Below are 26,897 nucleotides of genomic sequence, written 5' to 3'. Positions count from 1 at the left end.
AAAAATATTTCTGATGATAATAATTATTTTGTTTCTTTAATAAATTGTCATCTTGTATAAGATGGCCTTTTCAACTCAATCATTGGCTTTAGTTTTATGTGGAGCATGCATATATACAAATATATGAGGTAGCAGATATTAAAATATCGAAAGTCACAGGTACAAAAATAATACCTTTTCTGTTATGTTATCCACATAGCCAAATACCATTTCTAATCACATGAGAATATTAAACTTTAAACTTGCCATAAAAATCCCAAAAGTAGACAAAGCCCATAAAACATTATTGGTCGTGTTCAATCGTAGTTATAACGTATATGGTTACCTAACAGCCGGGTCGATAAATGTGAAGTATTTACAGGAAATTGATCGGCCCTTATCCCGACTATTCCTCGGCTACAGTGTACTTATACCACATGACTGATAAGCGGATACAATGGCCGATATATTGATATAGCTCATCGAAACTCACACACCTTGGGAAAGAGTGTTGTTGGAGTCAGACACCATTAACTACACCAATGATCCAGTGTGCTGCCCCTTTACATCTGTCCCGTTAAGGTAGGTATCCTTTGTCTTCAGTAGGACGGGGTAGATGTACAATTGTGGTGATATCGATACTGTTTATAAGTAGACAATTACACATTTTTGATAATATCGATATTATTTAACAGTAAATAATTACATATAAATAAATACTTTGACATTTGTGGTAATCTCGATACTGTTATAAGTAAAATAATAATTGTTCATAGGTAAAATAATTACACATTTATGGTATCTCGATATTATTTATCAGTAAAATAATTACACATTTGTGTAATCGTGACCTGAAGTTGGTTCCGAGTTCCGAGCTCCGTTTAAGTAAAACGGAACTCGGAACAGTTCCGAGTTCCGTTTAAGATAAACGGAACTCGGAACCAGTTCCAAGTTCCGTTTAAGAAAAACTGAAATATTATGTATTAGCTTTATTGGTTTTGGTCCTAGTTCCGAGTTCCGTTTAAGAAAAACTGAAATACTATGTATTGGCTTTATTGGTTTTGGTCCAGTTCCGTGTTCCGTTTAAGAAAAACTGAAATACTATGTATTAGCTTGATTGGTTTTGGTCCCAGTTCCGAGTTCCGTTTAAGATAAACGGAACTCGGAACCAGTTCCGAGTTCCGTTTAAGAAAAACTGAAATACTCTGTATTAGCTTTATTGGTTTTGGTCCCAGTTCCGAGTTCCGTTTAAGAAAAACGGAACTGCAATGTATTAGCTTTACGAGTTTTGGTCCCAGTTCCGAGTTCCGTTTAAGAAAAACTGGAATACTATGTATTAGCTTTATTGGTTTTGGTCCCAGTTCAGAGTTCCGTTTAAGAAAAACTGAAATACTATGTATTAGCTTTATTGGTTTTGGTCCCAGTTCCGAGATCCGTTTAAGGTAATGTAAGTATGTAGAAGATTTACGGGTTTTGGTCCCAGTTCCGAGTTCCGTTTAACAAGTTCCGAGTTCCGTTTAAGTAAAACGGAACTCGGAACCGGTTCCGAGTTCCGTTTAACCAGTTCCGAGTAACGTTTAAGAAAAACGGAACAACTATGTATAAGCTTTACGGGTTTTGGTCCCAGTTCCGAGTTTCGTTTAAGATAAGCGTATATGGGTTATATTTTTGTATTTGACTATGCTGAAAATCTTGAAAAACAAAATAAATACAATTTTTTTTTTTTTTTTAAATAGAGACGATTTGTTAACAAGAATACAAGTTATCGCACGGAAACAAACGTATGAATAAATTTAATATTTTCAGTAGCAGATCATGTGAGCGCTGACCTACAAAACTCAAATGCAATCCCAAGCATCCCCTCCTCGCGGGAACAAAGCAATATGTCTCTCCGAAACTTACGGGGGCGACATAATTAATGGTTATCATTTATTCGATTTATTTATATGAATAATTCAATTACTGATATCATTAATTCAAGGAATAGAGTGATATCAATACGAATTGTTGATGTAATTTATTCATTAAATGATATCATAAATTAGAATTCATGATATCGTTAAATCATTTAATAATACCATATATTCGAATTAGTGATATCACAAATTGTAGATTTAATCTAATCAATTAGTCTAATCATTGACAGCGAATAACAAGGAAGGCCTTTGGCAACAGCTCCTTAGAAGTTTCCTGCTACCCTGCGTATTTCTATGTTTCCAGGTGCCTATGAAAGAACTGTTCAATATTATTCAATGAAATTTTATTTTTTTTATTTGTGTTGAATAAAACTTCAGTAATACCAATTAAAGATTTTTTCCCAGTCGTCATATAGACATTTCACCTCAACAGTAGAAGCCATATTGAAAACAAAATGGTGTATGAAATATACTTTGCAGTTATTGCTTTGTTTGTGTACTTTAACTTCACACATATAGATACATTAACTACAAATAAAAACTCATATCTCCCTCCATGGACCCACATTTCGCGATATCTAGAAAGCTGCTTTAACAAACTACTTGTAATTTACGAAAGGGTAAAAAAAAGAAATGTACCATGAACGAAAACTGCGTTGTAACATTCTCTCTCGGAGGTTACAACACAACAATTTCTCGTAATTTTACAACACCAGTCGTGTTGTTATCCTTAAACGGAACTCGGAACTGGTTCCTAGTTTCGTTTTTCTTCAACGGAACTGAAAACTAGGATCAAGTCCCTTAAAATTCATACGTGAATGATAAATGACTTTGCATCCATTTGACACATGCAGTTTTTCTTCTTCAGATTCGGGTCTCATATTGAGATAAAGTACATAGAATATTTTCTTAAACGGAACTCGGAACTGGTTTCTAGTTCCGTTTATCTTAAACGGAACTCGGAGCTGGGACCAAAACCAATAAAGCTAATACATAGTATTCCAGTTTTTCTTAAACGGAACTCGGAACTGGACCAAAACCAATCAAGCTAATACATAGTATTTCAGTTTTTCTTAAACGGAACTCTGACCTGGACCAAAACCAATAAAGCTAATACATAGTATTTCAGTTTTTCTTAAACGGAACTCGGAACTAGGACCAAAACCAATAAAGCTAATACATAATATTTCAGTTTTTCTTAAACGGAACTCGGAACTCGGAACTCGGAACCAACTTCAGGCTCCCAATCTCGATACAGTTTATCAATAAAATAATTACAGGTTTGTGTAATTTCGATACTGTTTATTAGTAAAATAACTACACATTTGTGTAATCTCGATACTGTTTATCAGTAAATTATTTACACAATTGTGTAATCTCGATACTGTTTATCAGTAAAATAATTACACATTTGTGTTATCTCGTAACTGTTCAAATTCATTCATCAGCTGATTATAGCTTATATGTTCAGGAAACTACTGATATTTGATGGTATAATACATTACCGCTTTGTATCTAGCACTCAGACCGTGTAGACCTAATGGTATAATACACCACTGTTTCCTACCTAGTACTCAGGCCGTGTAGATCTGTTATCTCGACCAGGAAGGGACTGGCCTAAGTCGACCTATCGATAACAAACGTGGTTAGGAATACTGTCGGGTTTCAGGTTGAAGTCCGATATTGGTTTTAAGATTTTTATTGTCAATATTGCCGATTCGTTATATAAAGATAGGTTAATTGGTGAGATAAATCCCATTTCAAGGCATTGCGCTTATTTCGTCATGATACAAGGCAAACACTGTAAAGTAAAGTAGGCCTATATCATGGCACATAAAGAAGCTATGAAGAAAAATGTAAACTATGGAGAAAAACATATCAATTCAATTCAATATTATTAATCAGTTCGATATGTCAGTGTTTACATATTTTCTTATCATGGAAAAGTAAAGTTGAACAGTTATTCTTTATTCCAAATAACGAGTAACTGTGTTACTTTACTTTGCTTTACATCCTTTGAACTGTTGGCGAAACCTTTGACCTCTTTTTGGATTGTGGTCATATATCGCCAAATAACACACTGATTAAGCTGGTCAGAGCTCGATTCTCCGACCAGATATGAAATTATTTGATTACTTAGTTTGATCAGTTTAACCCACATTATCGCTAACATTACGTAATGTATTTTTCATCTTTTTTTTTAACAAATGCTAAACAATTTATGTAAAATTATACTAATCACACTCGCTGGAAGCGCCTTGTGGCAGTTGAGTGTGCTATCACTGTGCTACCCGACCAACGATATTACGTTATGATTACTTTATCAATAGTATATATATAACATACCCGGGATAATGCATGTAAGTCAATTTACATGATGATGCTGTGTCTGACTATAGGCTCAAAATGTCTTAAACATGTATTTACAGCTAAAGATGATTAGCGAAACATAATTCCACATGCAACACGGCATAAACAATGTATGACAATAATAGTATACAGTTGACGGCTTAGCCAATTTCTATCAATTACATTTTCTCAGAAATTAAGTTCAGTTGTTATTGTTTATCAGTAATAGTTGAATGTTTTATAGTTTGAAGGGTTTAGACAAACAAATATCTTTGGCAAAGCTGACATCAGAGAACACCTACATAATTATTAAGCCGTTTAGTCTAAACTAAAATTGATCAAAGTACGGATAAAAATACGACACAACTATAGACTGACATCAACACCCTTGAGCAGCACTAAGAAAACAAGTGCAGGTGTGCAGGAGGTTAAACCTCCTCCGCTTCATCGAGGCACAAGTCGCATAAATAAAGCAAAGTAAAAGACATGTCCCATTCTCAAAATGATGATTAGGTTGGTGACAAAGTAACCACTAACGAAACTCATGAAATACGTCCGACTTTATATCGCAAAACTAAATAAAATATATCAAAATTAGATCTTGATGTCGACCATATCATTTCTTTCTTAAGAATTATGTTGATAATATTTTGTAGCCAGTAATCGACATATTTCATGGAAATTGACAATGAAATATATAAACAAATGAGACGTTTTAACACCGTAAATATTAGAGAGCAGGCTGCGGAGGGAATACAGGTGCGAGAGGATAATACGAAGGGGGGGGGGGGGGGGGGGGGGGGGGGGGGGGGGGGGGGAGAGAGAGAGAAAAGAGAGGACAAGCAGGGGTGAGAAGAGATAGAACAATGGTCATGGGAGATGGAGAGAGTTGAAGGAGTTGGGATAGCAGATATGAAACCATCTGGAAGAACTGATCAACTGTGTACAAATATAAACACAATACGAAGTAATAAACTGTTGTTAATCATATGGTGTTGTTGTGATACAAGATTTCAATGCTGAAAGCTACTTAGTACGTAATGAGTCAATTATAATTCGCACACTGTTCTCAGAGAAACTGATTAATTGCAGGATCAACTTCCATGTCCAATTAAATTACCAGAGTCGTTACACTTATATGAATGACTGTAATTCTTATTACGTAAGAATTTGACTACACTGTTCGAACTTTCCACACTCATCATGGGCGTAGTAATCAATTACACTATAAAGTCGAATATATAGATATATCTGTAGTATATATCCATAGTCATCTATCTTCACTTGATGCGTGATAGCCCGTCGGCGTTAGCATTGTTCGAACCTTTCTTATAATGAATTTCCAAGCAATAGGTATGTAGCAGCCCATCGCATCAATCTCTAGAATTTTGCAGTTCGATTTACACAATTCCTCCTCGCCAAGAATACAGGTAGAAGGTTTCACGGTCAAAACAACCTGTATACGTCGTTGCAGCACTGCACGTAGATGATTTACGTGATACTTCCTTTTCTCGCTGAACACTATTCGATGTCGTCAAAATAGACGAGAGCATTTGACAGTCCTGACTGACAGTGTCTTATCTATTAGACCTGTAAAAGTTGCAGGCGCTGTTTCCACCTCCACACGTTTTGACTGCGAAATACGGTACGGTTGTTATGTGTAACGATTTCACAACGTTGTTACTTGATCAGACCAGCATTTTTCTTGACATCTGTGATTTCATCCGTACTATCAATAAAATCAACTGCTGGTCAAGGTGTGTCTGTTCCTGCACGAACCTTATTTGAGGTACAGTTTGGTTGTGATTTTTGGGTTTAGGTTTATGTGATACACTTCTCTCCCACGACGACCGCCAATAGCCCCCCGAGAACTATAACCATCGGTCGAAAACGCTGCTGCTTTGCACCTTGTAAACCAATGTTAAGCCTAACTGTGCATTTAAAAGGTATTGTGTATTTGTTGTGTTTTTAACAATCAAAATTATTCGAAATCAACTGGAATTCTTTTAATTTCAGAAAATTTAAGTTTTAATGTCTTTTTTAGTAACAGCGGTCAAGCACATGTATACCACTGTACACATGTATAGACGGCCTTACTATTTCTGCTTTATCAACCACAAGTGATTAATTATAATTAGGAGCGAACACAGTGCGCCAGCTCAAGTACGGATCGTTTTGAACAGCAACCGCTCTTTGATAAGATCTGTGACTAAAATTTCTTGTCTATAAAAGTAGTAAATATGAACGTATTTTAAATAATTTCAATTCCAAATGACCATTATAACTATAGTTTATAACGTACAAATACTTAAGTATTGACAACATTAACATCATTTGGACGACGACAGCCAAAGCAATGAAAATAATCATAAATGGTACGACGTCATTAAACTCTTCTTTGTCATCCGAAAGTTCAACGAAGGTATAAAACGTGCATATAATTCACAAGAAATTGATTTTTGATTGTAATACTATTGTACTATGATACATTATAATACCATTTTTAGCAATTGTTCAAAATAGATCATTCGTTGGTAATCACTTATTGATTTCCTTCAGTAATCAATTTTGATTGATAGCACTATTCAATCGATAATTCGATAACTGATTGATTGATGATTGGTTGACTGCATTGTAAAAGATTGTTCTGACAAATAAATTATAAATACCAAATGCAAGAAAATTGATAACAATAAATTGAATAATAATACCATGCCCAGAGAACTACGTGCCTCTTGTTTTGTTTTTCTGTGTCTTGGATCTCGTCCAGTCACTATTATAACGTGATCTACGACATTTGTGCTTTGCCTGTCATTAGATTCTCTAAACCCTGAACTGGACAATAAACCACCAATCACACAAGATCTCGAATGGCGAGAACTGGATTTCTTCATGAGAATGAAACCCCTTCCGGTCTGCGAACAGCGCGTAAGGTAACAGAGTGCCATATTCAGCCTATTTATTGGTTGAAACTTTCTTCAAGACATCCTTCCATGTGATACACGCGAAAGCATCTCAATAAGTGTGTCAGCAACCGTCCTAGCATCCACAATCCTGAGTGAAAATGACTCTGGGTACAGCGTCGCGTCATCCATGCTTGTTAGTTGTAAGGATCAAATGATTCCCATTCTTTGAATTTCACAAAGGTAAATCTTGTAAAGGGGTTTGGTTTGATTTGGTTTAGTTTTTTTAACCTCTTTTAAGCATCATTTAAGGACGGTCTCCCTTGCATGCGAGATGCCTACATTTGTTTTGGTAGGCTATGGTATGTTCGTGTTTGCCTACTTTTAATAGCGCGAACCTATGCAGCCTTTATAATGCTACATCATTGAAGCATACTGCCGAAGACATCGAGCAGGTCACCAAGACCAGTCATATTATAAAGACAACGGCAAAACCAGCCGTCCCACCCCAAAACTGCTGAGCGCGAAGAAGGAGTGGCGAGTAGCATTTTTATCGACTCTAGGATGTCTCGGCTAAGGGAGAGAACCCAAACCCTTGCTGACAGGGGCGAACGCTAAATGCCAAAACTGAGGCATTGTCAATGTAGACGTTCGGAAGAATAAAGTTTCCAGAGAAAAGATTCCAGATTTAGTCGCCTCTATCGATCATGTAATAAAGACAGCAGGTAAAAGTCTTACGCCTCATCTGGTAAGTAAGTGATGGTTGACTAACACATTTTTGATGTTGCTTTTGCTGGCCTTAGGAAATTCCTTGTGATGTGACCAGTTTTGCTACATTTATCACGTCTTAAATTCATGTTTGCCTTAGGTTTATTCCGGTTCGGAAAACTGTGATCCTCTGCCGCATTAACAACACATCCATGGTGTAAACGGACCCTTTGTGCTTTTGCTAAGGGGAACACGTGGAGGAAACAATAACCCTGTGATTTCCAAACAACATCTTCATTATCATCGCGGACCATTGCCACATATTGTTTCATTTATTCAAAAAGTTCCCCGTATGTCTCTTGTTGTTGTTTATTGACATCAAGAAGTATTGGTATGGCTTTGACCTTTCTATCAAGGCCTTGGAAAGTTGTTCGTAGGATTTATGCATTTGAGTGGACGCTTTCCGAGCTTTCCCTGTAAGCAGACTTCGTAGTGGAGCAGTTTATGCCCTTAGTCCACATGCATGAGGAGACAAAGCCTAACACTCAGCAATGTATGACATTATAAGATCTGCCTGGTGGTTGTAGGGCTGAAGTTTTACCCTGCATGCCATAGAACTGTTTGTTCTAAGCTTGAGTTCTGCTTCCATTTTCATCCCTCCACCTTCCTTTCAAGATGATATTTTCTTTCTTCGGCTTCTATATTTAGTTTTTTCTCGTTCAGTTTTAACTTCCCGTTCAAGTTGATTCTTTTCTTTTTCAACTTCAACTTGAAGTCCAAGCTTTAGTCCACTTTAGACTGAGCAGCTGATAATGTCTGAGCTTCATCGCAGTCTCTCAATCTCCTGTTCCAATAGACCTTTTGTTTCGTGATCAAGTTCGCGTTATAACAATAATAACGGAGTCCCAGACTTGAAAAAAACCTTTACCGCTGCCACCAGTTTGTTACTCTCGCATTTCCAGATACTGTAGTACAAACATATCATTTGTATTAGACTTAAATGTTAGCATAGACGTGTGCATAACTCAGAGGCTTACATTGGAACTGACTATACCTTTGAGGTCATTGATTAACCTTATCGTACATACTCAACTGGCCAACAAGCCAAGTGCTCTGACAGTTATAAAATGTAGGTGTCTCTGCCATGGGCAACAAGACAGTCTTAAATTAAACGATACTTGAAACAACGATTACATCACCACTTGACTTCCATGTTATTATCTCACTATTAACACAAAACCAATCGTTCATTATGACGTGTGTGAATTCTAATGGATGGTTGTGAGATGAATTAATATTAATGGATTGTTGTGAGGTGTATGAATAGTAAATGATGGTTGTGAGGTGTATCAATAGTAATGGAGGGCTGTGCGATTAATTAATATTAATGGATGGTTGTGAGGTGTATCAATAGTAATGGTGTTGTGAGATGAATTAAAATCAATGGATTGTTGTCAGATGTATGAACAGTAGTTGATGGTTTTGAGGTGTATCAATACAAATGGATGGTTATGAGGTGTATTAACAGTTATGGATGGTCATGAGATGTTTGAATAAACTGTACTTACTCGTTGTGAGATTTTTAATCAGTTTTTCTTCAGTTCTCGTTTTTACAACGGTTTTTCTTAAACTGCAAAATTATGAAGATATTCACCGTAAAATAAAATCCTTCATATATTTTATATATATTCTGATCAAAACTATCCTTATTTCCAGAACAAATGTCCGACGATGAAGAGGCTTCCACATCATGTGATTTTCTTGTTTGTGTTATCTGTTATTGGTGAGTGTTCTATAAAACCATTATTTAAGAGTATGGTTAGTGATTATAAGGTTCCTCTCAGTTATTTAGAATCAATATGTTAGAGGGTACGGTATACATATTTTTTTTTATATACGTAATTTGTCAAGTAGTAATAACTACAGTACAGTCAAGTAAATTGTCGAATTTCGAGTCAATCTGCCCCTTTATCTAGAAACAAGTAATTTACAAACGATCACATATAGAAATAAAACATATTTTCACATCCATCGTCATTTGTGTTACTATGTTATTTGTCTATTTAATGGTACAATGTAACATATACACTATGTGTTGGTGATCCGAAGATATAGATTTGAATTTCATGTCGTAGTTGTACCGAGAGAAATATTTATAATATATGTACAATTTGTATCCATATATGAAAATACATTGCGATCCATGTATTCATATCATCTAATAGACGACTTCCACAATGATCATGTCAGAGTATCGGACCGACCATCACTCCGCCATTGAAACGTTCTCTTTTAAGAACGCCGATGTCGCGCAGCGGGTTGCGGGTATTTCTGGCTAGGCGATTGGAGGCCGTAGATTGTGAGTTCGAGGCCCAGTCAGGGCACGAGTCAAAAAGTTGTCTTCCTTCCTCATTTGTGTTACTATGTTAAATATATATACATTATCTACATGAATCTGATGGCATTCTTTAACGATTAATCTACATGTTTTTATATAGACAGAAAGAATTTGAAAGAAAACATTTGTACCTAATTTTTACTCTAGATAGAAGAAAAAATAGTAACTACAACAACAGATCTATAATGCATCATCTTCAGAGCTACACATTCTTTTTTTTTTAACTCGATGCACATGGTTGATTATATCAGGGAATAAGCAAAAACAGTCCGTTCTATTTCATCACAAACATAATTAAATAGAGTGGACATAGCCTCTCTGATCTGTCGGTGCCATCGCTATGATAAAGTAGACCGCTAACACCTACCTCCATAGAGAATATGTGGGAAACAGTCCGAAATACATATAAGTTTGTGACAAAATACGCAATTCAGAAGCAGAATAAGGTAATTCTGACTCACAGTAGTTTGACCTACCACACACATGCATTGTGTTGATAATAGTATATAGTCATTTCTACCACAATACGCTATGCTATTCAACTCTCAAGCCATTGTATAAATGTGCCGACTGGTGATATATATGTATTTTATTCCGCTAGTGGAATATGACCTTCCGGTCATTTAATTGGTCAAAAATTCGAACTTTGACCCGAGCTGCAATTGTTATTGACGTAATCGTAGGACGTCATATCTCCGGTTCCCGGCCGTCTTCTGTACACCTTATTTGCATACGCTAAATAAGACTTGGCCAAGTTTCCCTTTGATTCAAGCCAATATAATTTTGTTAGAAACAGGTCACACGACTCGTGATTTTTGGATATGAAGCCCGTGTCTTTTGTAACTTTCAAAAAATAAGCTTACAATCTTGAAGGCGAAAAGTTTCAATACTATTATTATTCAAAACACAAAACTTCTTATCCATAAAATAGAATCGGGAAATCATTGAGTATAATAGTTGCAACTTTACATCAAAAGTAAAGTTAAGTTTTGTTTGATCAATATATTACACCGAACATGATTTCTCTTCCATGCTGTACAAGATGACATCTGCCTTGTTAAAATTACTCTTAGTGGAAACAAATATAAAAAGGTATTGAAACTAAGGCACAATATGCATATCTTCATTGTAAAAAACCTTTAATGACTTTTGATGGAGAAGAATGTACATCAATTATATTAATAAACTTTGAATACATGTAACTTTATATCAAAGTAGTCAAACAGTAATATCCTCAGTTGTTATTTCCTCAATATATCTCCACGATTATTGGATGTAGAACCTCCATTATTAACTTGTATATCCAATTCATACAGTATCCATGTCATTCCTTACGGTTACATTATGTTCTTATGGTTTCTAATCTTTTCAATTACAAGAAAAAGCAACTTCTCCTAAAGTTTTATCTTGTTCTGTTCTTCCATTCTAGTACACTATATATGGTCCAGATCGGTGTGCAGTAACGGACATTTTACGAGAGATAATGAATAAAAGTTTGCTCCATGTAAATTTATCTTTGTCTCATATTCGTCTCTCCTTTCATCGACTTAGAACTAGAACAACAATATCCTTTACTCGCTTCCTCTTTTGTTATTCCATAAGTGACGAAAATGGATAAGATAAAATTTACATTTGAGGATTATACATACGACACCCTGCTGGCATATGGATTAACAACCAAGTATAGTGGAAAAGATGTGAATTTGTATGAACACTTATTGAATCATTTACAGATGCAGTCCGGTTAAAGCAATCATCACCCCAATTTCAACCGAATATCACCGAATTCATACCAGAGAACAAGACAAACGGTAATTATCGCCCTGATATGAAATTTATTATACAAAAGCTTTTAACCTGTTTCAATAGCAAATGTTCCTTCTTAGTAAAATCAAATAATGAAGTTAATCAAGTAAAGTCTTGATTGTGTTGATATCAACCAAATGTCATTTTACAAACAATCCATTGTTATTTTCATTTTTGTTTCTACTATGTTGTTTTTAAATGACAGGCTCCCTCATCACATCTTTTGATGTCACTGACGCTAACAATGACAACATCAGCCTCGGAATATATGATGAATTCACTCGCTCAAGCGTCTACTTGAATGAGACCAATAGCCGTAACGGGTTTGTGACAGGAAATGTCTATCTCATTAATCCGGACAATTTCGACTTCGACAGGGTGAGATATTTGGAGAGTTACCAGGTATTTAAAGAATGTTTAAATAGAATGAAATATGTTTAGATATACAGCAAACTGTGCAGCATTATACTATACAAAATATGATTAAACATTTAGACAGTGCTTACCAGAAGTTAAATAACAATATTAGCAAGCCTCGGTTCTGACCTCAAATTCTACACCTGAGGGTACAATTTCCCCATCCCATATACCTAAAATAAGATGGACTATTTTTCCCACACCCTTTTCGTGAAATGCATTGGGAAATCGATCAAACATAGCGAAACCATATAAAAACTTTGCATTTTTTCTCAGTGGCCGACAATTAAACCAATTACATATTTGGAAAGATAAGAAAAAATGATGGTATAACTGCGGTACACCATGAAAAATAAGCTGACTGTCAAAGTGTCAAGATAACAACAAATATATATTAATGTTTGTCAGAAGTGATCGGCTTCCCGGAAACTGCCGACTGATGTTTGACATCACGTCATATACAACAGTATTTAGTTTTCCGCTGTAAAAATAGATTATTGACAGACAGTAACAATAACTGAATTCATAGGTCAATGGTCACAATTTATTTGTTTTGTTTTTTTATAAATGACACATAGAAAAAATTGAGACAATGCATTTGTGAAAGTTATCATGAATATATACAAACAGAAGGGTTTTCCCAGTGACGTCACACAATTAAAGACACGATGTCACTTGGTGAAACTATGCGGGATAAAGATATCCCACATTGATATTCCACATGGGACAAATGTATCTTACATATGCAAAAGTGTGAGAAAAAAATCAAATGCCTTCGACCTGACATCTAGTTGGATTGAACGCTGTATTTTGATATACTAGCTGCTTATTACCAATTTTGAATGTATATATATATATATGTCGCTGTGTTAGGCTTGATAGAAACTTAAGCATATAAACTGAAGCTCTAATTTAGTTAACTTAGTTACGCTCGTGATTTCTGCATTGACAGTGATTGAATTAACAGATATTTGTCAGATAGTTGGAGATAGCAGAAGCAGACGATAGCAGTAGCATGCTGAATAAAGGGATATACCAGTGTATAGATACTGAAGGGGATTGTGTTGAAAAAATTAAAAAAAAAACAATATATACAATTTGTCCGGCAAAATTCAAATCATTCAATATGACGCTCACAACTTATCAATCAGCCCTCGTTATTATTTTTTTTTATATCACCAAATAATGTAGCTTCGAAAAGAGCGATATTTTCAATGATCATCTCTGATTAATGAAAATTGGGTAAATATATCAAAATTGATATTTTCAATCGGGTGTGAAAATTGCTATACAACCTTAATTTCACAGCAAAAATGTAATAAATATACATCACACACAGATAGTATGCAGTGCATAAAAAAGGTCTATGTTAAACTTAATATATCTTGAGTTACACGTTTGAAATACAAATGCATCACTTAACGGCTTTATGCATAGTACTGAAATTAGATAAATGCAACCTTCACAAGTTCAAAGGTGAATAAGATGTTCAGTACAACGCACGCTTCCCCTTACTCAGTGTAAAATCATCTTTCTTCTAACTATATACCACTTTTTGGTTTTATTTTGATCCCTAAAAAGGCAGCATATCTTGGTAATAATGATAACTTTACTATGCGCCATACCTCTTTAACATATTAGTCAAGTAATAATATAAATTATTAAAGGATGATGTTGCTTATGAGCGATATAAGTACATACTGTTAAATGCAATGAATGGATGTGTTTTTAAAAAGACTTTATTCAGAAGGGGACTTATTGAAGATAAACATTTAGAATATACACAATGGATAGAAGTAAAGTTATATTACAGTTTTCTTCATTTTAATTATCACAGAATACATAAGTTTCATGCATAGGTATTTCGTCGTTAAATGTCAGGTGCCTAATGAACATACATGCTAATATAGCTTATGATAAAATCTGACATAGTTATATGCTAATAGAACAATTACAAGCTGTCACAGTTACATGCTAATATAGTATAATATAAAAGAGATCAAAATTCATTAATCAAAACTGTATCATAAGAAGATATAGAAGAGTGGACAGTGGAAACGTCATACTTTCTGTAATAAAACAATGGTACTCTAAGACAAAAAGTATATGTTTAGAAGTAGCAAAACAACTGATTTTCTTCATGTCATTTGGTGAAATATTCCATTATTTAATATTAGAGATAAATGTTCGTAATTGTGAGTAAAAACAGTACTATGATTTGGCAATGGAAATCATTCTAACATGAGCATCCCGTAAGCTATGACAATCGTTTACAAGACACATTGTTTGATAATTATTCAGGAACATCTTTGTTATGACATTCGTGTAACATACATAGACTTCTGAATTTAAAATATTTATCTATTTGATACGATTAAACATTTAACGGAAAGGTGTGTCATTAGGTACGGCTAAAATAAGTCAATTAAATATGAGTTACACCCATGACTGCGATATAAAAAAAATCAACATGGAAAAACATATAAATCGAAAATTTTTAATCTATCTTTCGTGGTTAGATATGGACTAAAACGTCGTATCAAGCCTAACATTTACTTTAAGATAAAACAGCTCAACCATGCTCTCTTTGTACGTTGATTATAATTTTGAGTCTTCCCGAAGCATTCTGTAAATCATACATGATAACAATTGTTTGGTGTTTAAATATTACAGGGACATGAGGAAGTGACATTATCTTTCACAGCAAATGATGGTAATAACACGGTAAGATATGACCAGCGAAGATCCATTTGCAATATAATGACAAAATGAAAACTTTTTGAGTAATCTTATATCTCTACAGAAGCCTTTACATGTCACATGGATTTGTTTACTTATTCTATAACGGGATTACTATATAGCTTATATTGCTTTAGCAAGATAGCTATGTTGGCATAACGAGATCAGGTTACATGTACTAAGAGACTGTTTTCGTTATAACAAGGCAAGGGGAAAATCAAATGACACGTACAGAGGCTATTGCAAATAGGTTAAAATCTTGTTAGGTAAATCATTTCTAGTTTGCAAATTAAAATATGCTTTGGCGGGATGTACACCAATGGTGTTAGTGTTTACAATAAAAAAATAGTTTCTGAGTAATGTTTGTGTTCTGTACCTTCAATCAAATTCGATACACATGATGTTTTATCAATGTACTGAAATGTAATAAAAATTAAAGAATCGTACTATTGTTTGTCCACACGTATGTTTTACTGGTAGGTTACCGGGATCGTACACGTCTTTGTGAGTGATGTGAATGACAACGCACCGGAGTTCAAGAGATCAGCTTATATATATGAAATACCTGAGGTAATGTATGATAGAAATATTGAAACATGCTACCAGCTTTCACTTAGGTAAAAAAAAGAACTAAATAAAATCTCTGAATTGAAGATTACTTAAAAATAAAAGCCATATTAGCAACGTAAATGGGATTTAACATTCAATGATTTAATTAATTACTTCACTTACAGTTGAGCCTTATCAGTATGCATATCTACAACATAACGACAACCAATCTTACATGCATGTACATAATTTCATTAAACATGCAAGAATCAATAATTAAAAATGACCATCATAGTTTTGCGTATATATGATATTGTTTAGCATGTGCAACACTTTGTTCCATTACGCGTGTCTGCACTTACAAAGTGACGTCTCTCCTCGTACATATGAGTGTATGCATCTAAAAACCTACATTATGCTGTAAGTTTGCATATAATCGGACTCAGTATCAATACATATATGTGTTAAATTTGTTTCAAGGTCCTTTCTTACAGTATTAATTGCATTTATAGGACTCGCCCTATCCAGCATCACTCGATGCCAGTATTTCAGCAACAGATGCCGATTCTGGTACGAACAAGGATTTTGTATTCCATTTAAAGGTAGGCTTTCTTGAAATATGTAGATCTGAAATCGTATTAACAATGCCTATACAAGTATTATTTCCATCTATTGAATTATTATCAACATATCTCTTACGATATCAACGATGTCTTTTGAACATTTTAACATCTTTAACCGTATTTACGGTGTCTATTGAATTATTATTATAACATCTTAAACCGTATTAACAATGTCTACCATTTTTTTTATTATCTCATCTGAAACCGCATTGACGATGTCTATTTGATTATTATTTCCCATCTCCAATCGTGCTGACAATGTCTATTGAATTATTATAAACTCATCTGATACCGTGAAAACGTGGTCTTTTGAATTATTATTATCACATCTTAAACCGTATTAACGATGGATGTTGAATAATTTGATCATATTTGAAACTGTAAAGACGGTGTCGAATAATTTTATTATCACCTATAAAACCGTGTTAATGATGTTTATCGAAGAGTTATTATGACATCTCTAAACTTATTGACGATGTCTTATGAATAATTATCATCACATCTGAAACCGTATTTACGATGTCTACTGGATTATTATTTTCACATCTCTTATTTGATAACGATTTCTATCGAATTATTATTTTCACATCTCTAACCGTATTCACGATGTCTATTCAATTATTAATATTTATATTTCCACTCAATTCAGACTCAATGAACCTACCACAGTTAATTCAAGTCATTTTTCAATGAACAATATCAAGTCCGTCGTAGGAATACATTTGTAATTCTAAAAGTGGGGGACTCTATTTTTTAATTCCTTTTCAAAAGTGATCATATTTATATGAAATAAATTCCATTAAAAATAATATTTGTTTTTATTCGTTATTAATTAAGACGTACATTTCGGTAAGTTCCGTGGTAGACTTGCACAAGTCCCTATTTGTCAAGGACAAAATATTATACAAAATATAAAAAAAAAAATATAAATATAAGGATTGAATAAAGTTATGTTGAGGTGTATGGGGTATTAACCTCAATAGGTCTTGAGACAAATTTATTATGAACTGCTTCGCAATTCATCAAATTTGTCTCAAGGCCTATTGGGTTTATACCCCCTTACACCTCAACATAACTTTATTCAATCCTCAATTATCGCATCTAACACGGTTTCAGATTTGATAATAATAATTCAATAGACATCATTATTATGGTAAGAGATTTGAAAATAATAATTCAATGAAGATTCTTAATACGGTTTCAGACGTGATACTATAATTAAATAGACATCGATGTCTATTTAATTATATTATCACGTCTGAAACCGTATTAAGAATCTTCATTGAATTATTATCAAATCTGAAACCGTAGTAAAGATGATTATTGAATTTTCATTATCAATATCGAATTATTATTATCAGATCTGAAATTGTATTCACGATGTCTATTAATTAATTTTTTTTTCACCTGAAACCTAATTCACGATGTCTATTTAATTATTTTTTCTATCTCAGATCGTACTAACAATGTCTTTTTAATTATAATTTTACATTTGAAACCATCTCTAACCTAATCCGATGTCTTGAATTGTCATCATCACATTTGAAATTGTGTATTACAGATGTCTATTGATTTATTATCAAGTAAAATATCAACACATCTCTTATGATATTAACGATGTGTCTTTAATTATTATTTTCACATCTCTAGTAGTATTCACGATATATATTGAATTATTATTATCGCATATAACACCGTATTATGGATGTCAATGTAATTATAGTATCACGTCTGAAAACGTATTAAGAATGTCTATTGAATTATTATCCTCACATCTGAAACCGTATTAAATGTGCCTATTATATAATAATATTAACATTAACAGATCTGAAATCGTATTCACGATATCTATTAAATCATTATTATTTCATCTGAAACCGTATTGACGATGTCTATTTCATTATTATTTCCCATCTCAAATCGTGCTGACAGTCTCTGTTGAATTATTATTATCGCATCTGAAACTGTATTAACGATATCTTTTGAACTATTTTATCACATCTTAAACAGTATCAAGAACGTGAATTGAATTATTATTGTCATATCTGAAACCGCGTCAACGATGTATATTGAATTATTATTTTCCCATCTCAAACCGTACTGACGATGTATATTGAACACATATCAATACATCTGACAACGTAGAATCGATGTCTATTGAATTACTATCATTACACCAAAACCATATTATCAAGGTATATATAATTATCATCAGCACATCTGAAACTGTATAAATGATACATCTATTTAATTATTTCATCACATTTGAAACCGTATTACGTGTGTCTTTTGAATTATTGTTTTACATCTCTTTTGATATTAAGGATGTAAATTAAATTATTATCACATCTCTTACCGTATTTACGAAGTCTATTTAATTATTTTGTTCTCATCTGAATGTGTAAAGGTGGTGTCTATTGAGTTGTATCATCGCCTACGAAACCGTATTCACGATATCTTGTATTATTATCACCGCCTACGAAACCGTATTCACGATGTCTTGTATTATTATCATCGCATCTGAAAGCGTTTTAACGGTATCTATTGAATTAGTATTGGCACATCTCTAACCATATTATCGATGTCTTTTAAATTATTATTATCACATCTCAAATCGTATTAACGATGTTTATTGAAGTATTATCTTCAAATCTGAAACCGTACGAATGATGTCTGTTGAATAATTATTATCCCCACTGAATTATCATGATCAAATCTGAAATCGTTTTAACGATGTCTATTAAATCATTATCGTTACACCTGAAACTGTATTACCTATTTGTATTCAATTATTATTACAGTGGCCAATATATATATTCTCAGAAAAACGTTTTCATTAAAAAAAATGCGTTATTTTATTAACTAGCGCCTATAAATAAATCCGATATATGTCCTTTTACAGGCTACAGGTCAGGTGAATTTTCACTTTCAATTGTTTATGTGATATTTGTTTTATAAAATGAAGTCTTTTATCATTTTCATTTGATATTTAAATCCTCCTTCGTCTGTCGTACGTCCATGAACAAAACCTTGCCCTTAGCTCGTTGCTCGTACGATTTTGAAACATGTAGCCATCTTTGGCTTTGACAGTTCCCATTCGGTATCGCTATTTCTCAAATATTCCTCACTTATTGATTAAATAATATAAACTCATAGATATCCATAAACGACTACCATTATCTACATATGGATGCTGAAGAAATAAAATTTGCTTTACATTTTTTTTCTTCTTTTTTTTTAGTTTTTGAGTTCTTAGATCTTCATTGGGTTTCATATATAGGTAAAGTTTTCAAGAGGCAAATAGGACCAGGGAGAAGAAGGGAAATAGGGAAATATCAGTCCTACATTGAACTGATAAGATCAATCAAATGTGAGCGTCAGGAGACCCAGGAAGGATCGCTTCATCATTATTATTTTACTCTGATATTTTTAGAATCATCTACAGATTAACATCTGATTTGCATCGGTCTTAATATTGCACATATTCAAATCATCAAGGTATGTTTACTGTATATTCTTCCGGCAACAGACCACTGAGCCTCCAATTCATAATAAAACGTGCTATATCTCATGGAAATCTTTAGTCTTCAGATTTATATGAAGGTGCATTCAGCATTAGTCCAAATAGCGGCAATTTGACTCTTCACCGACCGCTGGATTACGAGATGCTGAGTTTTTACCTCTATTGCGTAGATGCCGTGGTAAGTAACTTTAATGATATACCAATATAACAAAAAGGCTGTGTAAAGGAACGGGAGTAACATACCATTATAATATAGAGACTATGGTAAATCGGATACCATACAAATATAGCATAGAGAAGGTGGTAGGTAACTCGGTTTATATACCAATATGACATTGAGGCTGTGGTAAGTAACTCGGTTAACATACCAATATGACATTGAGGCTGTGGTAAGTAACTCGGTTAACATACCAATATGACATTGAGGCTGTGGTTAGTAACTCGTTAACATACCAATATGACATTGAGGCTGTGGTTAGTAACTCGTTAACATACCAATATGACATTGAGGCCGTGGTAAGTAACTCGTTAACATACCAATATGACATTGAGGCTGTGGTAAGTAACTCGTTAACATACCAATATGACATTGAGGCTGTGGTAAGTAACTCGGTTAACATACCAATATGACATTGAGGCTGTGGTAAGTAACTCGGTTTACATACCAATATGACATAGAGGTTGTGATATGTAGCTCGGTTAACATACCAATATGACATTGAGGCTGTGGCAAGTAACTCGGTTAACATACCAATATGACATTGAGGCTGTGGTAAGTAACTCGGTTAACATACCAATATGACATAGAGGCTGTGGTAAGTAACTCGTTAACATACCAATATGACATAGAGGCTGTGGTAAGTAACTCGGTTAACATACCAATATGACATAGAGACTGTGGTAAGTAACTCGGTTAACATACCAATATGACATTGAGGCTGTGGTAAGTAGCCCGGTTAACATACCAATATGACATTGAGGCTGTGGTAAGTAACTCGGTCAACATACCAATATGACATTGAGACTTTGGTAAGTAGCTCGGTTAACATACCAATATGACATAGAGGCTGTGGTAAGTAACTCGGTCAACATACCAATATGACATTGAGGCTGTGGTAAGTAGCTCGGTTAACATACCAATATGACATAGAGGCTGTGGTAAGTAACTCGGTCAACATACCAATATGACATAGAGGCTGTGGTAAGTAACTCGGTTTACATGCCGGGGAGTACATACAAATAAAGCATATACATTATGATACGTAACGCGAGTACCATACCAGCATAGAATAGAGCCTATGGTGAATGTCTCGGGTAGCATACAAATAAATAATAGAGGCTGATCGACAAACTAAAAATTACTCCTTAATGAAATGGAATGAAATGAAGTATTTTCCTAAAGCGATTAACTGGTAAAAGATCAAAAATAAAAAATAAATCCACAATATTTCACGCCACTTCACAATATCAAAAGGTAATAAAAATAGTACTCTGGATCAAATATTTGCTAAATTAAGACAAAACAGTTGAATTTTCGCAAACCATTTATTGATGGTAGTGACTTCTGCGATGCGAGACATTTGGTCTTGCTTTAGTATTCCCTGTTTGGCTGCTTGTGTTTATGAATTTTACCTTATATACTTCCATGCACAGTGTTATTTCTGTATGTTTAGATATTGTGTATATCATATGCATCTTATCTTGGCCATATGAAAGATGAGCTATATACTAAATATGTTATCGGGCATAAATCAAATCATTGATATTGTAATTGCCGTTGTAATCATTATCATTAGTATTTGCTGTATTCTATATTGCCGAGTTGACAAAACTGTATCGTTACAAGTCATGTATACACTGAATCAGTGGATGTTTTAAAGATATATGTTGAACAAACCATACAAGCAGTTTTGGTTAAGTAAACATGTGTCACTACCATCATTTACAGACAGAAATTGCTCCATTTCTTTGATTTCATTTAAATAGTATTGGAATTCAAAATCAATAACAAACTACGCAATATACGCCTAATACCGTCATAACCAAGTGTTAAGATTCATTGCGATATTTTTTACTTGTAAAGGATATCAATATAACCTTGTATACTTTTTCTCTAACAAAGTATTTCATGCATGAAAAGAAATGTTAGCTTAAAACAATTGTTTATTTCATGAATAACTTGAATTGCGATTTTTTTAGTTTTTTTTCTCACAAATGCATCAAATTGAGTTGTGTATTTGATACATATGCGATTTTGTGGACTTCACACCTGGGCGAGAGTGTAATTCGTCCTAGTGACTGATCTAGCTGTGATGTCTCAGGTGTATTGTATATAAATAAGACAGACGAAGCAAGGTATCAAATCAGAACGTGTAATACGGTGCAATATCCATGTAAGTTTGACAATGAAGTATACAGTCTGTTATATTGAAGAGCTTTGCTGTCGGATTCAATTTTGATACGACATAATGGTTTTATGATCGTGAAAATACTGAACAGTTGCAAGAAGTTTCGGAAAAGACTACATTCTAATGATCACGGACGAAATGCGTGTAAACAAAATAGAAAAGCAATGATCATTTAAATAGACTTCTCGCAAATGTTATCATACAAGCCTACGTGTGGCCATGCTCTGCTCTTTGAAATCACACATCGTAATCTAGTTCTAATTAAAACTTGTATGCGTACAATTAAACCTAACTAAATTGACCAGTACTCGAACAGGATGGGAAAAGTGATCGAAGTCAACTATCCTTTCCATTTTCGATTTTCTTTCTAAATCAAGCAAGTCGCAATTGGCGTCAAAACAAACATCATTGCATTTAGCATTATTGTTATTTTGCAATATACAGGAAAGAAAAAGCACTTCCTACATTGTATGTGCATCTGACAACATTTTCAGAAAATGCAACGACTCATATTATGGACTTGGATATCGCAGGGACGCATAAGTGTACACTGTGTTTACTGGGGATGAACGGCCAAACATATCTTAACGTTTTGCACAAAATTGATAAGAAATGGATTGAATTTAGATTAATTAAAATGTCCAAGTTCGCTTTCACACTTTCAGGATAGTGGAAGCCCTTCACTGACTGGGAGTGCTGAAATAGTTATTACAGTGACAGACGTTCAGGACACGCCTCCAAAGTTCCAAGACCTTCCTTACCTATTTACCATCACAGAAAATTCGTTATGGGTAAATTGATTTATATATTATTTATGGTTTTAAATTATGTGTAGCGTTGTTTTCAGATACGCGATGCTTTCTTTAAAATTATGATATGGAAGTTGACTACAGCAGGGATAAGTCAATGGAAATATCTAAAGTTTACAGTTATAACTTAATGTGGTGTCTCACAAAACTCCACAGATAATAGTTTGTACTTGACAATGATGCGTGGACAAGGTTGCGCTAGTTGCAGATTGATGAAGTCCATAGGGGAGTGTTATGGTCGAGGTCATGGACACATCTGAAGATTTTATATTTCCCTGTGCATATGCCTACTGGGTGGTTCGTCGTTACTGCGTTAGCTCGTATTTCTTTTTGTGACTTTACACGGATATGACCTTAATTTGAATAATTGTTTACCTCTATGAAAAAGAAGACGCTAACTCTCTCTAGAGTTATACATATTCTACATGAAGTTCTTTTTTTTTTTAAATATTTATATGCAAATCTATATTTCTTGTTTATATATTGTATTTTTCCATTGATTTTGAGTTTGAGTTATGGCATGGTTATCATATCAGGTTTTTTTTGTTGGTTTAGTATACCTCTCTTTCAATATTTGAACATCTTACTTCTCTTTAGGATTTGCATACTTCTCGGCCCATACTGACTTATGCAGTTATTTAAGAAAAAATTAAAGATGATCCGTGTCTTGTTGCAGGATATAAAACGAGGACGATGATATTTTGCAGGCCCGAGTTATTAATTAAAATTGCAAAATATCCTCGTCCTCGTTGTATATCCTGCAACAATACACGAGTCAGAGTTGATTAGTTCTATTCTACCATGTACTATTTAGTTCTGAGATATACCTCTTACTAATAGAAAAACGGAAACGAAACCCCGGGAAATGTGTCGCTACATGGCTGTTACAATTCACAAGAAATGATAAATCGCCCGTGCTAATGAATATTCAAAAGCTGACGTCAATCCCAAGCCAGTTGACGGCAACGTTACGATAACTTTCAGGGATATCGGCCAGCAATTCATGTAGAAATGCTCTCCAAAGGTTGCCAGTGGAAATTGACCTTACAACATATTGTTTAGCAAAGTCTGCTATGGGTTGATAGAAATTAACAATCTGGCAAATTTCTCCGTTGTAAAATACACGGTCTCCGACGTTCAAACGTTTGGGCGCCGCCATGTTTGTTTACAAATGCACGATTTTGGAGGGGAAAGATTGTAACTTACGAGCGTGTATTATTGCCACAATCGTGTATTACTGGCAAATAATACATGGTTTTAAACCAATCAAAACTGGCATTGCATAGCAAACGTGGTAGAAATATTGATAATTCGTCAAACAGTGTATCTTTTTGTCATTTATGGCCAGTCTGTATGGGCTTTAACACATGTGAAACTGTTGTCATAATGTGAAGCTGTTTATAATTGTTTCGATCCCACTTTGCAGCTTTTATTAAACCTTAATGCAACTACCGTATTGGGAAATAGAGAGAGATTTCTGTATGTTTTAATCTGATACAGAGATACAGTATCGACAAAAATGTAAATTACAAGCAACAATGAATTGAATTTTCTGCTTTTTTCTCAGTCCGGGAGTTACATCCTTGCCCAGGATGGCGACAGGAGAAGTCCTCGTGAAATTCAGTACAGCCTTAATGATTCAGGTAGTATTATATGTACCAATTTTGTATTATGGAGAAATCGTCTAATGCCAAAACGTATGCCAAATTTATTATATTGTAGAAAGGACCATTTGATGTTACCATGCATATGTGCAAAATATGACAATAGGATAAAGTATATTCTAAAGTCTCCTCTTTAATTTAAAAAATATCCATGTTAATAATAAGTTTGTTTTCTTTCGAAATTGGTTCAAGGCAGGTGTTTTTATAGTGAACGATTTTATTAAAAATCCAGACAACTTAACCTTTCTTTCTTATGAGGAGTCTTTACAAAATTTTAGAATACCAATTTTCTGCAATATCATGGATTAATTTTGGCTATCAAAAGGTATTTTAGAAATCACAATTTTCAGAATTCCACAGCCTATTATACCACTTATACAAGATCTATTTTTTCAAGAATAAAGCATCAACACCTACTGGGACCAGTTAATGGAACCAGGAGTTCAATTCTAATAAAGAAAACTTGTAAAAAAAAAAAAAAAAAAAAAATCAGAATTGAGATAGTTTCAAACTAAATAAATCATAGACCATATTTTAGTAACAAACACCGTTCTCCATAAAATAAACTTAAAACCAAGTACTTTATGTACTTTTTTGTAATTTAGAAAATGAGTCAATTTTGCATTGTTTATGGGAATGTAGAGAAGTACAAGTGCTCATACAGAGATTAGAAAATCTGTTAGATACACTTTTATTACCTTTTGCTTATAATAAAGAATCATTTCTTTTTGGAATAGTTTCAAACCAATGTTATGTTGATAAATGAGATATTAATATTATAAAAACCTATACATGTATATACAAAACTAGATGTCTTAACAGTTATTTTATTTTATCAACACATTGATTTATCCAATGACGCTTTAGTTTTTCTTTGATCTTGTTGGCGATATATTGCATACTATGGGATATTTCAAATATCACAAATGTGATATTTGTAATATCACATGGTATTTCTGATTGGTCAATGCCTCAGTCTTGAGGCGGGGCCAATTTCAAATATGGGCTTGAATAATGAACAAAGACAGGAAATACATTTCAAACAAAATTTAATGAAATACGAATGCTGTTTAAAAAAATTCTTTGTCTGCTGGGGGCCCTCCAACTCTGGGTTGCGAGTTCGAAACCTACGTGTGGCAGTTGCCAGGTACTGACCGTAGGCCGGTAGTTTTTCTCCGGGTACTCCGGCTTTCCCCCACCTCCAAATCTGGCACGTCCTTAAATGGCCCTGGCTGTTAATAGGACGTTAAACAAAATAAGCTAAACTTTGTCTGCTGCGATGTACCGTCCTGTATATAATGAGTTGTTCATTAAAACCTGACGAAACAGAATATAAAACCCTGTTCATCTTTTATTAGGTAGAATACATTTTAAGTGATCAGTAAAACAAACCGCATCAATTACATGATACATATTATAAAATTTCAGTCATTAAAAAAAAATGGTTATACAGATTACGCCAAATGTAACAATACACTTTCGTTGAAAATGATAACAGCAAAAAATTCATGGATTTTGAAAGGATTTGTGACATTGTGAACGTCGAAATTTACGAAAAGTATTTCAATTACAATTTATTCAAACAATATGATTTTAGACTTACCTGCTTGGTAAAGGGAAGTAGTGCAGGACCTCTTTCCGGAGCGGTTTGTGTAATTTCCCTCGAATACTGCAGCCTTTCACATGTTTTTCACATTACCATTCAGTTTATTTACAACAATTGTTTGAGTTAATTCGTTGGTATCAAATAATCCAATGTCAGTAGCTACATCGTCACTATCTTCCAGTTCATACTCATACGTATCTACGGCCTGTGATAATGTTATATCGTCGAGGTCGGTGCACACATTGACATCAATGCTCAGTACCTGATCCGTCATGGTTGACAGTCTCATTAGAAATGAATGGGTTTCTGCGACAGAAAACAAAACTTGTCAGAAATTGGCGAGAATCATATCACAGTGACAGGTTCTGATCAATTGTATAGCTCCACCCTAGGCACGTGGGTGACAAAATCTCGGCTGTCATTGGATAAAACAGATACAATACGGGTACTCGTGACATATCGCATATATCACTCGTACCCATTATGTATCTATTACTAAT

General features: G+C 34.0%; 1 protein-coding gene across 1 annotated transcript in view; it reads left to right on the top strand.

Annotated features, from left to right (window-relative positions):
• Positions 1-460: 460 nt before the first annotated feature.
• The window catches only part of LOC117319975 (cadherin-23-like), a 151,503-nt gene continuing 125,066 nt past the window's right edge, over positions 461-26,897 (top strand). Inside the window, exons 1-11 of the mRNA XM_033874943.1 lie at positions 461-561; positions 9,572-9,638; positions 11,987-12,064; positions 12,265-12,461; positions 15,150-15,200; positions 15,696-15,785; positions 16,277-16,366; positions 19,290-19,301; positions 19,972-20,088; positions 22,984-23,109; positions 24,695-24,770. Of these exons, the coding sequence (XP_033730834.1) occupies positions 9,587-9,638; positions 11,987-12,064; positions 12,265-12,461; positions 15,150-15,200; positions 15,696-15,785; positions 16,277-16,366; positions 19,290-19,301; positions 19,972-20,088; positions 22,984-23,109; positions 24,695-24,770 (889 nt within the window). The 5' untranslated portion in view covers positions 461-561; positions 9,572-9,586. The remainder of the gene's footprint in view (positions 562-9,571; positions 9,639-11,986; positions 12,065-12,264; positions 12,462-15,149; positions 15,201-15,695; positions 15,786-16,276; positions 16,367-19,289; positions 19,302-19,971; positions 20,089-22,983; positions 23,110-24,694; positions 24,771-26,897) is intronic.

The sequence above is a fragment of the Pecten maximus genome, chromosome 1 (assembly GCF_902652985.1).
Source record: "Pecten maximus chromosome 1, xPecMax1.1, whole genome shotgun sequence".
NCBI classification, from domain to species: Eukaryota; Metazoa; Mollusca; class Bivalvia; order Pectinida; family Pectinidae; genus Pecten; species Pecten maximus.
This window is presented reverse-complemented; position numbering and strand designations above follow the sequence as displayed.